The sequence below is a fragment of the Equus przewalskii genome, chromosome 24 (assembly GCF_037783145.1).
Source record: "Equus przewalskii isolate Varuska chromosome 24, EquPr2, whole genome shotgun sequence".
In the NCBI taxonomy this organism is placed as follows: Eukaryota; Metazoa; Chordata; class Mammalia; order Perissodactyla; family Equidae; genus Equus; species Equus przewalskii.
This window is the reverse complement of record NC_091854.1, coordinates 23,341,979-23,356,939: the sequence shown is the minus strand read 5'-3', so window position 1 is coordinate 23,356,939 and position 14,961 is coordinate 23,341,979. Positions and strand designations below refer to the sequence as shown.

Genomic DNA, 14,961 nt, shown 5'->3' with positions numbered 1-14,961 from the left:
ATGTGGACACAGTGTCTTTATACACAGAGCCAAAGGCTACTTCCAAATTGCGTATTTTAACAAAAGGAGATCTATGGATACCCTGCCAGTTGTCCCCTGACTGGTTCTAGAAAGTCAGGATAGCATGCAGATATGTGAGTGTTCTGTGTCAATAGCTAAGATGGAGCTATGATTATAAAAGAAATTATTATACTTTCAATAAGGGAAAAGATGGACACAATTGAAAAATATTAAGAATAAAGGAATTTTTATTTGTATTTATATTTTTCTTGTGACTCCAAGATGATAGATGATGTATTGTATATTATTGATATTAAAGCTCTTAGGTACATGGATAGGATCAATAGAACTGACATTTGTAAGGAAATGTTAAAAGATATCAATAAAGTTACTATCTTGCATAATTTATAAGGATCTCCCTTATAAATATTTCCTAAGTTCTATCTGTTTCACGTTTAAGTCACTTAATTTTCCTTTATTCACCTCAATGCACAAAGTTATTTGTTGAGCAGTTTATGAGTACTTCATAATTCCTGTCCCTTTACCTTTTCCAGATGTGTTATGCTATTAGGTAAGTCGTCTGGTCAATTTTCTCATTTTCCTAGTGATCTCTCAGTTGACTTTGGCAACACCCACAGTTTTGCATCTCAGATTATATACTAATTATATACTATAATAATATAATATAATAATATACTAATTATATACTAATCTAGCATCCATGTGCTGCTTTTCAAAGCTAATTCTGCAATTGTTTGGTTTCAGATCTTTCTTATCCACATCTATGGAGCTAAGCATAATAAATGGTGTCATAAGTTTGTTTTCCCAGAAAAGAGATACCAAGACAGAGGCAAATGTGCAAAAGGTTTATTGAGAAGTACCACCTGTTAAAGGAAAATGGACAAAGCAAATTAAACAGGGAGAGCCAGTTTCTGCCAACCAAGCGGGAGCTTGGAGCAATGTCTGTCTATCTGAAAGTCCCACACTGAGCAGAAATGGCCAGGTCGTTGTAACACTGTCTTACTCAGTAATTGGCTGGAAGCTGCCTAGAGAATAGTGTGACTTCAACTTGAAAGCAGAGGTGGACCCTGAAAAAACTAACAGCTGGAGCTGTCAGCTAACTGCACTCCTCACATCTGAGCAGCCACAAATGATGTCTAATATTATTCTTGTATGCTCCTGCCCTAATCTTATTCATCTAACTTCAAGTCTTTTCCCTTTAGTCTCAGTAAAATTTTTCATTAAAGGGGACATGCTTCATTTATTTTATTTTTACTGCCAGTGACAAGCAGATGGCCTGATACCAAGAAAGCATATAATAACTATCTTCAAAACTTTATTAAATGGCTAAATTTAGCCCCTTATGTGTTGATGAGGTCCTTAAGGTACAGCTTCACTTCCAAGCTATCATTTTTGCTTCTTTAGACCCCAAAAGAAGGCAGAATTAAATTACCCTTAGCCTCTGGTAGCGCTAGTATCTGCCCTTACAAACTGTTCTGATAAATATATCATACTTTCACCTGACACTAAACGCTACTATTTCCCTTGACTCAGGACAACTCTAACTCCCTTGATCAGACCCAATAGATGTAGGCAACTGACGAAACTGGATTTGAATTTGTACACTCCTCTCAATTCTATACTTTATATAATCAGTCCCTGCCCAGGGAGCTCTCCCTGGCTCTTCCCCCTCTCCCTACAAGTTCCAGCAGAGAACTTGCTTGATTCCAATTTTTGAGGCCTTAGAGTTTGTTACAGTGCTAAGGATACTCTATGTATTCACAAAATATCCATTCGAAATGAACTGTATTGCTGAAGGGGCCCCACATGACTGTTAGACAATAACAATGGGGAATTTTTAGAGAAGGTGTAAGAATGTCATTTTAAAGCTCCTTTCTTAGAATTATATAATCTAGAACAACATCCCAGAAGCTCATTGATAATAAAGGTCAGTTTCCAGTATAAGGAGACACTCACTTCACAAAACAATGAAATTTAAAGAAAAGTCTGACCACAAGTAGTTTCTTTTTAACACCCTACAAAATAAATGAGGTGACCCATTCCACATCTCCTGAATCTGATACAAGGTCAACCCTCTCAATACTTTCTTAGTATCACTTACTGCTAAACTAGACAAAGCAGAGAGCAAAAGTAGATTCACTATTTCTTGGCTTATAATGTTATGGAGCCCTTGATCAACATATTTATCTGAGTTTAAAAGAAGGTGTAATAAAACAAAAATTCAAATATGATTAGTTACTTGAATTTATAAAATTAGGGCAACCTCACCCTGTCATGCAGGCTGTGCTCTGTACAACTCATTTTTCTAATGGTAAAAAGAGAACTACACCTCACCAAAGAAGATATGAAAAGATGTTCAACATCATATATCATTAGGGAACTGCAAATTAAAGCAACAATGAAATACTATTACAGACCTATTAGAATGGCCAAAATCCAGAACACTGACACCAAATGCTGGTGAGTATATGGAGCAATAGGAACTCCCATTCATTGCCAGTGGAAATGCAAAATGGTATAGCCACTTTGGAAGACAGTTTGACAGTTATTTTTTTTTTATAAAACTAAATGTATTCTTACCATATGATTCAGTAATCATGCTCCCTGGTATTCACCAAAAAAACTGAAAATTTAGGTCCACACAAAAACCTGCACATGGATGTTTAAAGTAACTTTGTTCATAATTGCCAAAACTTGGAAGCAACCAAGATGTTCTTCAACAGATAAATGGATAAACAGTAGCACATTCAGACAATGAAATATTATTTAGTGTTAAAAATAAATGAGCTGTTAAGGCATGAAAAGACAAGAAGAAAACTTAAATGGATATTACTAACTGAAAGAAGCCAACCCAAAAAGACTACATACTATATGATTCCAAGTATATGACATTCCAGAAAAGAAAAAGACTACGGAGACAGTAAAAATATCACTGGTTTCCAAGGGTTAGGGGGAGGTAGGGATGAACAAGCAGAGCACAGAGGATTTTTAGGGCAATGAAACTATTATGTATAATACTCTAGTAGTGAATACATGTCATTATATATTTGTCAAAATCCACAGAAGGTACAACACCGAGAATGAACCCTAATGTAAACTATGGACTTTGGGTGATAATAAGGTGTCAAGGTAGGTTCATCAATTGTAGCAAATGTACCCCTGTGGCATAGAATGTCAGTAGTGGGGGAGGTTGTGCATGTGTGGGGACAAGGAATATATGAGAACTTTCTGAACTTTCTACTAATTTTGCTGTGAATCTACAAGTGCTCTAACAATATTGTTTATTAATTAAAAAGAGAACTGATAATGTGGGATATGATACAAAAAAGAGAATTTTGAAGGCAATATTTCTATATTTATGTTATAAAAATGCAGGTAAAATCTTTTTATCCACAATGAAAAATTTTTATTGTTTTTATTATGTAAATGAAACATGATTTCTGATTAGGAAAAAAAGAATATATAAAACTGTCAGAAAGAAAGCAATAATCACCTAAAATTCTGCCACTTTACCACTATTAACATCTTGATGACAATGCTTTCATGTATTTTTTCATGCATATGTGGTATAATTAAAAAGTTAGCTTATATTTTTGAACCACTATTAAACATTATATTAAAAAACAAACAGTTCCTCAGGTTTAAAAAAATAAGCATATAAACCCTTAGGGAAATGTATTTCATAATAATTAATGGAAATGGATCACAGGAGGATTCAATTTCAGGCCATTTTGTTATACATTGTTTTACAAAAATGGCATTCAATATGGTATGTATATAGTTCTATCAGTATTAATTACAAGAAAAATGAATCTTTGGAAGCAAGGGTAAAAACAATAAAAGAAATCTGGAATTCAACCAAATCAGCAGTTCTAAAGCAAATCTTACTTTAGTATAGGTGACTGCTATATTAGATTATGTTCTGTGTTTCCAGGAACTCTACGATGCCATAAAGGAGTACAAGATGCGAACACCCAATGTATTAGAAGTGGTTCAAATTAAGAGATCTCTTCCAGAAAAATTGGATTGGCGTGCCCTTTTGATCCTTTTCCTCATGTTATTGATAACCAAGGAGAACATATGTACCCTCTCCAGCAGATGAGTCAAGACAAAGGGTGTGAAATTCCAATCTTCATGCCTCACAGGAGGGTGGTGCTCAAGTTCTCAGAAAAAAATTGCGCCATGATTCTAGGAGGTGGGCTATTAAAGAGGATAGAGATCCACAACATGCAGACTTGTCCTTTCTTTCTCTGAGGTTGAAACAGTAAAGATTCTTAGCACCACTCTTTCTTACCTCCTACATGCTTTCTTTCCTTTCTAACAACATATGACTAAACCAACTTAAGGAAGCTTCAGATGTGGGGGTGTGGGAGTAGAAGCAAAGAGGGCAATTAGGCTACCTCTGAGATAAATATATGACAAATTGCTTTTCCCTCCTCTGAATCTCTTTCCTTTTGGCTCCAATGCTGTGACTTTTCCTCATTCTATATCTCTCATAAAATTCATATTTGCATTATAGGAAATAAGTGAAAGAAAACTATACAAGCCAACACAACATAGGTAACGAAGAATATCTAATAATTCAGCTTATGTTACTACAGCTTTGCAATGGAATTATAGTCCAAAACCTGTTAGGAACTGCTTTGTTTGCTATTACTCCCTGTACATATATTTAACTCAGCAACCTTTGAGGAAAAGAGTTGACTATGTCAAAGCAGATTTCAAATATTCTTGGGTGTCCCAGCATAATCCACTACAATAGTATCTAGATTTCCCTAAAACCCATTATAACAATATACAAGTTTCCCTAAAACTTTGTCTAATTGACCACCATAATTCTATATTTATGTCAGCCTACTCTGCAAGATGAGCAACTAACTTTTGACCAATATCTGTAAGCCATGGATAAATAATGTCCCTTGCAATTGTTCCAGATCCTTAATTTCTTCTATTCTGACCCAGTTTTTACCAGATTCCTTCCTCACATCTCCTGAGTTTTTGTTCTGTAGCTCATTTACAGTTTATTTTCACACCATAAACTCTGGATGTTTATATGGACTTCTGGCTTTGTAGCATGGCATTTCCTAAGTGAATTTCACTTGAACTCACTCCTCTGGCTCTTTCCATTTTAGATTACCATGAATATGGGAAGTTTTAAGCACTTTAGATGCAAGCACGTTTCATCCTCAAATCAGAGCAGATTCATACATTGATTAATTTATCTAATCACTGAAACTTAAATTCCATCCTTGACTAAGCCTTTCCAATACTTTGCTCATGATAGCATTTTTTTAATGAACTCCCAGAATTAAATGTTGATATTTTCTCCTCCTTACCCCTTTCCCTACTCCCTAACCATTTTAATATTTCTCAGATCCTAAGTTCTCTGATGCACTCTATGGTATCAATTGTTATCAGTATAGTTTCTAATAAACCAAGCTCCAATTCACTAAAGACTAGATATGTGAGTAGTAAAAATAAGAGAATAGTATATCACTTAAGTGAGCTGAAGAGGAGAATACAAATGAAGCCAGAAGAAGATGGAACAATTTTATATAAAAGGAGTAAAGATTAAAAGATGAATCTTATAATTAAAAATCATTTCAATTACTTTGAGAAATTGAGCTGAAGACAACTTCTATAATCTTTTATGAATGGTAGCTAGAAAAAATGAAAAAGCAGAAGACAATGTACATATTTATAGAATATGAAAGAATAATTCTTAATAAGTGGCATTAATAATGATGTGTTAGCAGAATTATCAATAATAACAAAGAGCTTTAGTAAACTCCTTATAATGAATATATTCTACCAAAAGTTTCATAATATTCAAAATACTTCCAAAGCTCTGACAATGGTATGTGCTATGCAACTTTATAGATATTAAATAAAATAACCTTTGTAATATGAATATTTTATTCCTATTTATGCACATATAATAGTCACTTGCCATAACACAATATACACACATATAGATGAATATACATTATATGAATACATATATATATACATATATCTGTAATGTGTGTGTGTATATGTGTGTATATTTATGTCCAAATTGGTTATCAGTATATAACATATCCATATCCAAATTGGTTATCACTGTACAAGATTCAGTGGAAATCTCTTATGTATAAAGCATATAAAAAAGCAGGTGATGTGATTGAAATCAGTGAGTTTATATTCTTAATAGAGGGCCAAAAGACACTTCATATGAACTTTATACTTTCATATGGCATACTAACATCTGGAGCAGATTAATACAGTTGGCATTGAATGCTAATGAGGAAAAACTTTTGAGTAGTATACATTTGCCTTTTAAACCTATGCTTTTATTCAATAGATAACTTTTGTGGGATTTAAGGGTCTGCAGAACATTCCTGTGCTATATCAAGAACAGATGTCTTCAATTACATTGAAATCAGACTAATGACAGTCTGGACCTTTTGTAGTCCCTTCTAATCATGCTATGTAGTGGAAACATTTGTAGCTTAGGCTCCTCAGGAACAGGTCCACATAGGAAGGATTTTATTTCTCACAAACACAGTGATTTACTAATTATAAAAAGTTCATCCTACTTAATTATACTACAATGTCGAGTCTTCATTTCTACCATTACTTAATGTCCAAATCAAAATAAAATTTTAAAGATTAAAAAAGCACAAACTCTAGAGTCAAAAGAGCTAGAGTTAAGAACTAGCAATGTCACTCAACTGTGGGAGCTAAATGCCTCCAAGCCTTAGTCTCCCTATTTATAACAATGAGATTAAAAATACATATCTGGGAGACTGTATCAAGATGGCAGCATAGGCAGACTCTGAACTCACCTCCACCCACGGGCACAATGAATTTACAACTACTCTTGGAACAACTACCCCTGAGAGAGAATTGAAAACTGGATAAAAAGAACCTCCACAACAAGGGACAGTGCTGACTGAGGTGGAAGAGGCAGAAATTCATTTTTGCAGAGAAAAAAAAAATCACTGTCTAGCTGCAATTCTTCATAGCCAGCCAGGAGCAATCTTAAGGTACAAAGCTTTCCCTGGAGGAGTGGGGGATTTGAGAGGGGGAGCATTACCACTATAAGCAGCTTCTGGACTCAGCATAACTGAGACAAATGTCATAATACTTATCTTTGCTGGCTATTAACTACAATGGGAAATACCGAAAAAGCATCCTGTTAAAGGGCACACACACAAATTCACTGATTTTTGGAAAGCAATCTGAAATCACTAGAAAGAAAGGTGCACACTCTTTTGGTGAAAAGAGACTCACCTGATAGGCTCTAGGTGCATCTCGTGAGAGGTGAAACTTCCCCAGGGACTGAGACATTGGTGGCAGCAAATATTGTGACCTAGTATAGCTGTGTTGACACAGACTCTAGCAGAAACCATTGGAGTTCTTCCCCTGGCCTGTTAGCCCAGGGATTGCCCCACCTACTAGAGGAACAATTTAATCCAGCTCAGCCAGGGCAGGCAGCCCACCAAACAACAAGACCTCAGGAAACTTGTGGGCTAGGATAGGCGGGGTGACTGGAACCTCTGCAACCCAGCAAGTGAGTCCACCTCTGTTGGGCAGGGTGTGCATGAGGGGTGGGCCTGCATTGGTGGAGTGTATGGGGGCTCTGAAGTGGCACAACTGGCTCTACTTCAGTGGGTCAGGGCACATACAAGGGGCAGGACTGTGTTGATGGAGTGTGTGGCCCTGTGGGCAGTGGGGCTTGTCCGCTGCAGCAGACTTGTGTTTCTCAAACAGCCACATAGGGTATAGGCTCCAACTTCCAAAGCCTAAAACTATTGAGGGCTCCCATGCCTGGAGCCAGCCCCATTCAGCTGCAACCCTGAGAGAGCTGACAACTGCCTTACAGACCAGAGGTCTACAGCAATTGTAATCCCCTGAGCCTAGCAACCAGCCACATTGGAGGCATATTCACTTAACAGAAAAACTGCATCAGGAATGTGCTATTAGACCTTAGAGCCAACTGTGCCAGGGCTCCTCAGGCCCAGCAGAGTGACTGAAAGCACCATAGCAGCCACACGCAACCAGGCACTACAACCACCCAGCCAGGGGGATAGCTTAGCCTTCCTGGGGCATTGCAGCAAAAACAACCCTGTCCTAACAGAAGAACACACACAGCTCACACAGGGGATGCTCCTGGAGCATTCAGAACTGGTGACGAGAGAGAAGAACACTACTGGGCCCCATAAGGCATCTCTTACATAAGGCCACCTCTTCAAGATCGGGAAATGTAGCTGACCTACGTAATACACAGATCTAAACACAGAGAAACAAGCAAAATGAGGTGATAAAAGAATACATTCCAAGTAAGGGAACAGGACAAAATCACAGATAAAGAACTAAAATAAACAGAAATAAACAATCTACCCAACAAAGAGTTCAAACAAAGAGTCATGAGGATGACCACTGATTTGGGGAGAAGAATGGATGAACTCAGTGAGAACTTAACAAAGAATTGAGAAATATAAAAAAGAACCAATCAGAAATGAAAAATACAATACTGGAATAAATCACTAGAGGGACTCAATATCAGAGTAGATAATACAGAATGGATCAGCAAGCTGGATGAAAGACTAGAGGAAATCACAGAAGCTGAACAGATAAAAGAAAACTGATTTGAAAAGAATGAAGACAGTCTAAGGGACCTCTGGGGCAATATCAAGTGCACTAAGATCCATGTTATAATTGTCCCAGAAAGAGAAGTGAGAGACAAAGGGGAAGAGAATCTATTTGAAGAAATAACAGCTGAAAACTTTTCCTAACCTAAGGAAGGAAACAGACGTCCAGGTACAAAAAGTAGAGAAAGTACCAAACACGACAAACTCAAAGAGGCTCACACCAAGACACATCAAGACACACTATAATTAAAATGTCAAGAATTAAAGATAAAGAGAGAATCCTAAAAACTATAAGAGAACGGCAACATGTTACATACAAAGGAAACGCTATAAGGCTATCAGCTGACTTCTCAGGAAAAACTTTAATGGATAGAAAGGAGTGACATGATATATTTAAACTGCTAAAAGGAAAAATCCTACAGCCAAGAATACTCTCCCCCGCAAGGCTATCATTCAGAATGGAAGGAGAGATAAACTGTCTCTCAGACAAGCAAAAACTAAAGAAGTTTATCACCAAGAAACCAACATTAAAAGAAATGCGAAAGGGGCTTAAGAAGAAAAGAGAAGCCCACAAATAGGAATAAGAAAATTATCCAAAAAAAGCAATAAAATCACCAGTAAAGGCAAATATATAGTAAAGGTAGCAGATCAACCACCTATGAAGCTAACATGGAGGTCAAAGAGAAAAGTACTAAAATATCTATTTCCATAATAAGAGGGTAACAGATACACACAAAAAAAGAGGTTAGATATGGTATCAAAAACATAAAATGTGGGAGGAGGGGAGTAAAAGAGTAGAGCATTTAGCAAGAGGTCAAACTAAAGAGACATCAACTTAATATACATTGTTATATACATAGGTTATTATATATGAACTTCTTGATAATCACAAACCAGAAACCTATAATAAATACACAAAAAAAATTAAGAGAAAGTAATCTGAGCATAATAATAAAGACATCAAACTTCAAGGGAAGAAACAAGAGAAGAAGAAAGGAACAGAGAAGAACTATTAAAAAATACTGAGAAGAAAAGTAAAAAAATGGCAATAAGTACATTCTTATCAATAGATACTTTAAATATTAACGGACTAAATGCTCCAGTCAAAAGGCATAGGGTGGCCGATTGGATAAAAAACAAGACCCATATATATGCTGCATACAACAGACACACTTCGGACCTAAAGACACACACATACAGAAAGTGAAGAGATGGAAAAAGATATTCCATGCAAATGGCAATGAAAACAAAGCTGGGGTAGCAATACTTATACCAGATAAAATAGACTTTAATACAAAAACTATAGGAAGAGACAAAGAAAGGCACCACATAATGAAAAGGGAACAATCCAAGAAGAAGATAATATCTATGCACCCAACACAGGAGCACCTAAGTATATAAAGCAATTATTAACACACATAAAAGGAGAAATAGACAGCAACAGGATAGTAGTAGGGCAATTTAACACTCCAATGATGACAATGGATAGATCATCCAAACAGAAGATCAATAAGGAAACACTGGACTTAAATGATACATTAGACCAGATGGATGTAGTAGATAAATACAGAACATTCCAAACAGATATGCCAGAAAACAGATTCTTTTCAAATGCACATGGAACATTCTCCAGGACAGATTACATATTAGGTCACAAAAAAAAGTCTCAATAAATTTAAGAAGACTGAAATAATACCAAGCATCTTTTCTGACCACAATGGTATGAAACCAGAAATCAAGTATAGGAAGAAAATCAGAAAAGCCACAAATATGTAGAGATTAAACAAGATGCTAATGAGCAATGATTGGGCCAATGAAGCAGTCAAAGGAGAGGGGCTGGCCCCATGGCTGAGTGGTTAAGTTCACGCTCTCCACTTCGGTGGCCTGGGGTTTCACTGGTTTGGCTCCTGGGTGTGGAGCTAGTACTGCTCATCAAGCCATGCTGAGGAAATGTCCCATATAGCACAGCCAGAAGAACCTACAACTAGAATATACAACTATGTACTAGGGGGCTTCAGGAAGAAGAACCAAAAGCATCTCAAGCAAACAATCCAACACTGCACGTAAAGGAACTGTAAAAAGAAGAACAAAGCCCAAAATCAGTAGAAGGAAGTCAATGATAAAAATCAGAGGAGTAATAAATGGAATAGAGAGTGAAAAAAGTAGAAAAAAAAATCAATGAAACTAAGAGTTGGTCTTTGAACAGATAAACAAAATTGAAAAGCCCTTAGCTAGATGCACCAAGGAAAAAAGAAAGAAAGCTCAAATAAATAAAATCAGAAATGAAAGAGGAGAAATTACAATGGATACCTCTGAAATACAAAAGATTATGAGAATACTACAAAAAGCTATATGCCAATAAATTGGATGATTTAGGAAAAATGTATAAATCCTTAGAATCATCAACCTTCCAAAACAGAATCAAGAAGAAATAGACAATTTGAATAGACAAATCACCAGTAAGGAGATTGAAACCCTAATAAAAACCTCCAAAAATAAAAGTCCAAGACCAGATTGCTTCCTCGGTGAATTCTACCAAACATTCAAAGAAGACCTAACACCTATCCTCCTCAAATTCTTCCAAAAAATTGAAGAGGAGGGGAAGCTTCCTAACTCATTCTACAAAGCCAACATTACCCTGATGTGAAAACCAGACAAGCACGACACAAAAAGAATATTACAAGTCAATATCACTGATGAACTTGGACGCAAAAATTCTCAACAGAATACCAGCAAATCAAATAGCCAAACCAACCCTGATAAAAAAGAATAAAGTGGGAGGTATCATACTCCCTGATTTCAAAATATACTATAAAGCTATAGTAATCAAAACAGCATGGTACTGGTAGAAAAACATACACAGAGATCAATGGAACAGAATCGAGAGCTAAATACTAAACCCACACATTTATGGACAACTAATTTTTGACAAAGGAGCCAAGAACATACAATGGAGAAAGGAGAGTCTCTTCAATAAGTGGTGTTGGGAAAACTGGACAGCCATATAGAAAAGAATGAAAGTAGACCATTATCTTACACCATGCACAAAAATTGACTCAAAATGGATTAAAAACTTTAATCTAAGACCCAAAACCATGAAAGTTATAGAAGAAAACATAGGGAGTATGCTCTTCAACATCAGTCTTAGCATTTGTTCAAGTACCATGTCAGACCAGGCAAGGGAAACAATAGAAAAAATAAACAAATGGGACTACATCAAACTAAAAAGCTTCTGCACAGCAAAGGAAACCACCAACACAATGAAATGACAACCTAACAATTGGGAGGAGATACTTGCAAACCATATATCTGATAATGGGTTAACACCTAAAATATATAAAGAACACATACATCACAACAACAAAAAAACTAAAAACCCAATTAAAAAATGGGCAAAAGATCTGAACAGACATTTTTCCAAAGAAGATATACAGATGGCCAACAGGCATATGAAAAGATGTTCAACATCACTAACTGTCAGGGAAATGGAAACCAAAACTAAAGTGAGATATCTCCTCACACCTGTCAGAATGACTATAATTAACAAGATAGAAAATAATATGTGTTGGAGAGGATGTAGAGAAAAGGGAACTCTCATACACTACTGGAGGGAGTGCAAACTGGTGCAGCCTCTATGGCAAACAGTATTGAGATTGCTCAAAAAATTAAGAATAGAACTACCATATGATCCACCTATTGCATTGGTGGGTATTTATCCAACAAACATGGAAACACAAACACATAAAGAAATATGCACACCTATGTTCATTGCAGCATTATTCACAATAGCCAAGATTTGGAAGCAACCTACATGCCCATCAAGGGACAAATGGATAAAGAAAATGTGATATATACACACAATAGAATACTACTCAGCCATAAAAAAGGATGAAATCTGGCCATTTGTGACAACTTGGATGGACCTTTGAGGGTATTATGCTAAGCAAAATAAGTCAGGGGGAGAAAGTCAAATACCATATGATCTCACTCATAAATAAAAGATAAAAACAAGAACAAATACACACATAGAGAGATTGGATTGGTGGCTACCAGAGGGGAAGAGGGGTGGGAGGAGGGTGAAAGGAGTGATTAGGCATATGTGTACAGTGATGGATTGTAATTAGTCTTTGGGTAGTGAACGTGATGTAATCTAGAAATCAAAATATAACAATGTATACCTGACATTTATATAATGTTATAAACCAGTGTTATCATATTAAAATAATTAATTAATTAAAATATAAAAACAAAAAATAAAAATACCTATCTCATAGTTGTAGAGAATAAATTATATATCACATGCAGAATATCTAGCACAGTGCCTGGTACATAGTAGGCACTCAATAAACATGTTCCTTTCTACTTCCATTGTGCCCTCAAAGCAATACACAATTTAGCATAAAACAATGAATAATATTATGCTGTATGTAAAATTATCAGCCTTTAATAAACTTAATATTTCTCTATGTTTTCCAGTAGTAAGAAGTGATTTTACTTTACTATTAATAACTACTTGCAATAATTAATGAGAAAACATACATATACAAAGCATAAATTATAAAATGGTACAAGTAATTCATACACTACAAAAAGTATATTTTTATTATGTTATATGATTTTCCTCACATAAAGATAATCTCAAGATGAATATTAACAATATAATGGAAGACATTTAAAAGATATTGAAGAAATTCTTATTAATCCTACATAAATTATAACCGTAGCAACTTAAATAAAAATATTTCAAAAAAAAGTAACAAACTAATTATACTTACACGTTTCCTATGCGCAAGCATTCCTGTTATATTAGTTTCAGGAGGAAAAAAGAGTTCCTTAAAGAGTTTATCTTCAAATCTTTTGTGTATGTAAATCCATTTTGTTTCATCAATAAGCTTTTCCTGATACTTTTTACACAAAAACAAGGGTCTGAACATAAGGGGGGAAATTGTCATTTAGTTCTTTTGCCAAAAGAAAAATAAATAAATAAGAAAACTACACATGAGTTCATTTACATCTTAGAAAACAAAGTGGTAAATTTAATGTAATATTTGTTTTCATATTATTACTATATAAAACTATTTAGGTACTAAGGTTTGTTCATCAACATTCATCAAAGAATGAATGAGTGCTGAGAAATCTCTGGTGATATGAACCCACAAGAAATTCTCTACTTACATCTGGATATGCATTTTATAATATAATGACAAGGAGAACATGACTAAATTATCTACAGAAATCTAAGGTAACTCGTATGAACTCTTTTTCATTTTTCCTTTCCAGTAAAGAAGTAACTTTTTATTTCCAGCTAGGAAAATTACTCTAGAGCAGTGCTGTCCAACAAAATACAATGTACACCACAAAATAATTTTACATTTTCTATGAGCTACACTAATAAAAGGTAAAAATAGGTGAGATTAATATTAATATTATGTTTATTTAACCCACTATATCTAAAATATCACCTAAAACATGGCATCAACAAACTAAAATCATACTAAATAGTAAAGTACTAAATATTTTCCCTCTAAGATCAAAAGTGAGGGAAGGGTGTCCTCTCTCACCTAACCTATTCAACATTTTACTGGAAGTCCTACATAGTCCAATAAGGCAATAAAAATAAAACCATAGACCAATCTCACCTTTGAATACAGATGAAAAAATTCTGAATATTAATAAAAAGAATCTAGGAATGCAAGTAAAAAAATAACACTATGATAAAGTATTACAAAGCTCATTACATAAACAAATTAATGAAGGAAATATGTATGATTACATAAATAGATGTAGAAAAGGCAGTAGATAAAATTCAGTTGCCAATCCTTATTTAAATATGTCTATAAGAGATGATATCCAAGTAAAATACTTAAATATCATGGAGACAACTTACCAAAACTCAATAGCATTTATTCTATATGATGCAATAGCAAAAAAAATTTGAATTAAAATGATGAATGAGGTAGGAAGTTTAATGTTACTATTATTATTAAATAGAAGTAAAACAAAATCAATCAAGAAAAACAATCTTCCTATTTCTCAGATATTTCTTTCCTGAGGAAGATTAGCCTTGAGCTAACATATGCTGCCAATCTTCCTCTTTTTTTTGCTTGAGGAAGGCTAGCCCTGAGCTAACATCTGTGCCAATCCTCCTCCACTTTATATGTGGGTCACCACTACAGCATGGCTGATGAGTGGTGTAGCTCTGTGCCCAGGATCCAAACTCGTGAGGCAGAACATGCCAAACCTAACCACTTCGCAATGGGGTCACTCCTCTCAGATTTTTTAAGTGGGTTCCTTATATTCATTC

General features: G+C 35.1%; 1 protein-coding gene across 1 annotated transcript in view; it reads right to left on the bottom strand.

Moving 5' to 3' along the window:
• LRRIQ3 (leucine rich repeats and IQ motif containing 3) overlaps positions 1-14,961 on the bottom strand; it is a 204,388-nt gene that overhangs the window by 84,577 nt on the left and 104,850 nt on the right. Inside the window, exon 5 of the mRNA XM_070592138.1 lies at positions 13,433-13,583. Within this exon, the coding sequence (XP_070448239.1) occupies positions 13,433-13,583 (151 nt within the window). The remainder of the gene's footprint in view (positions 1-13,432; positions 13,584-14,961) is intronic.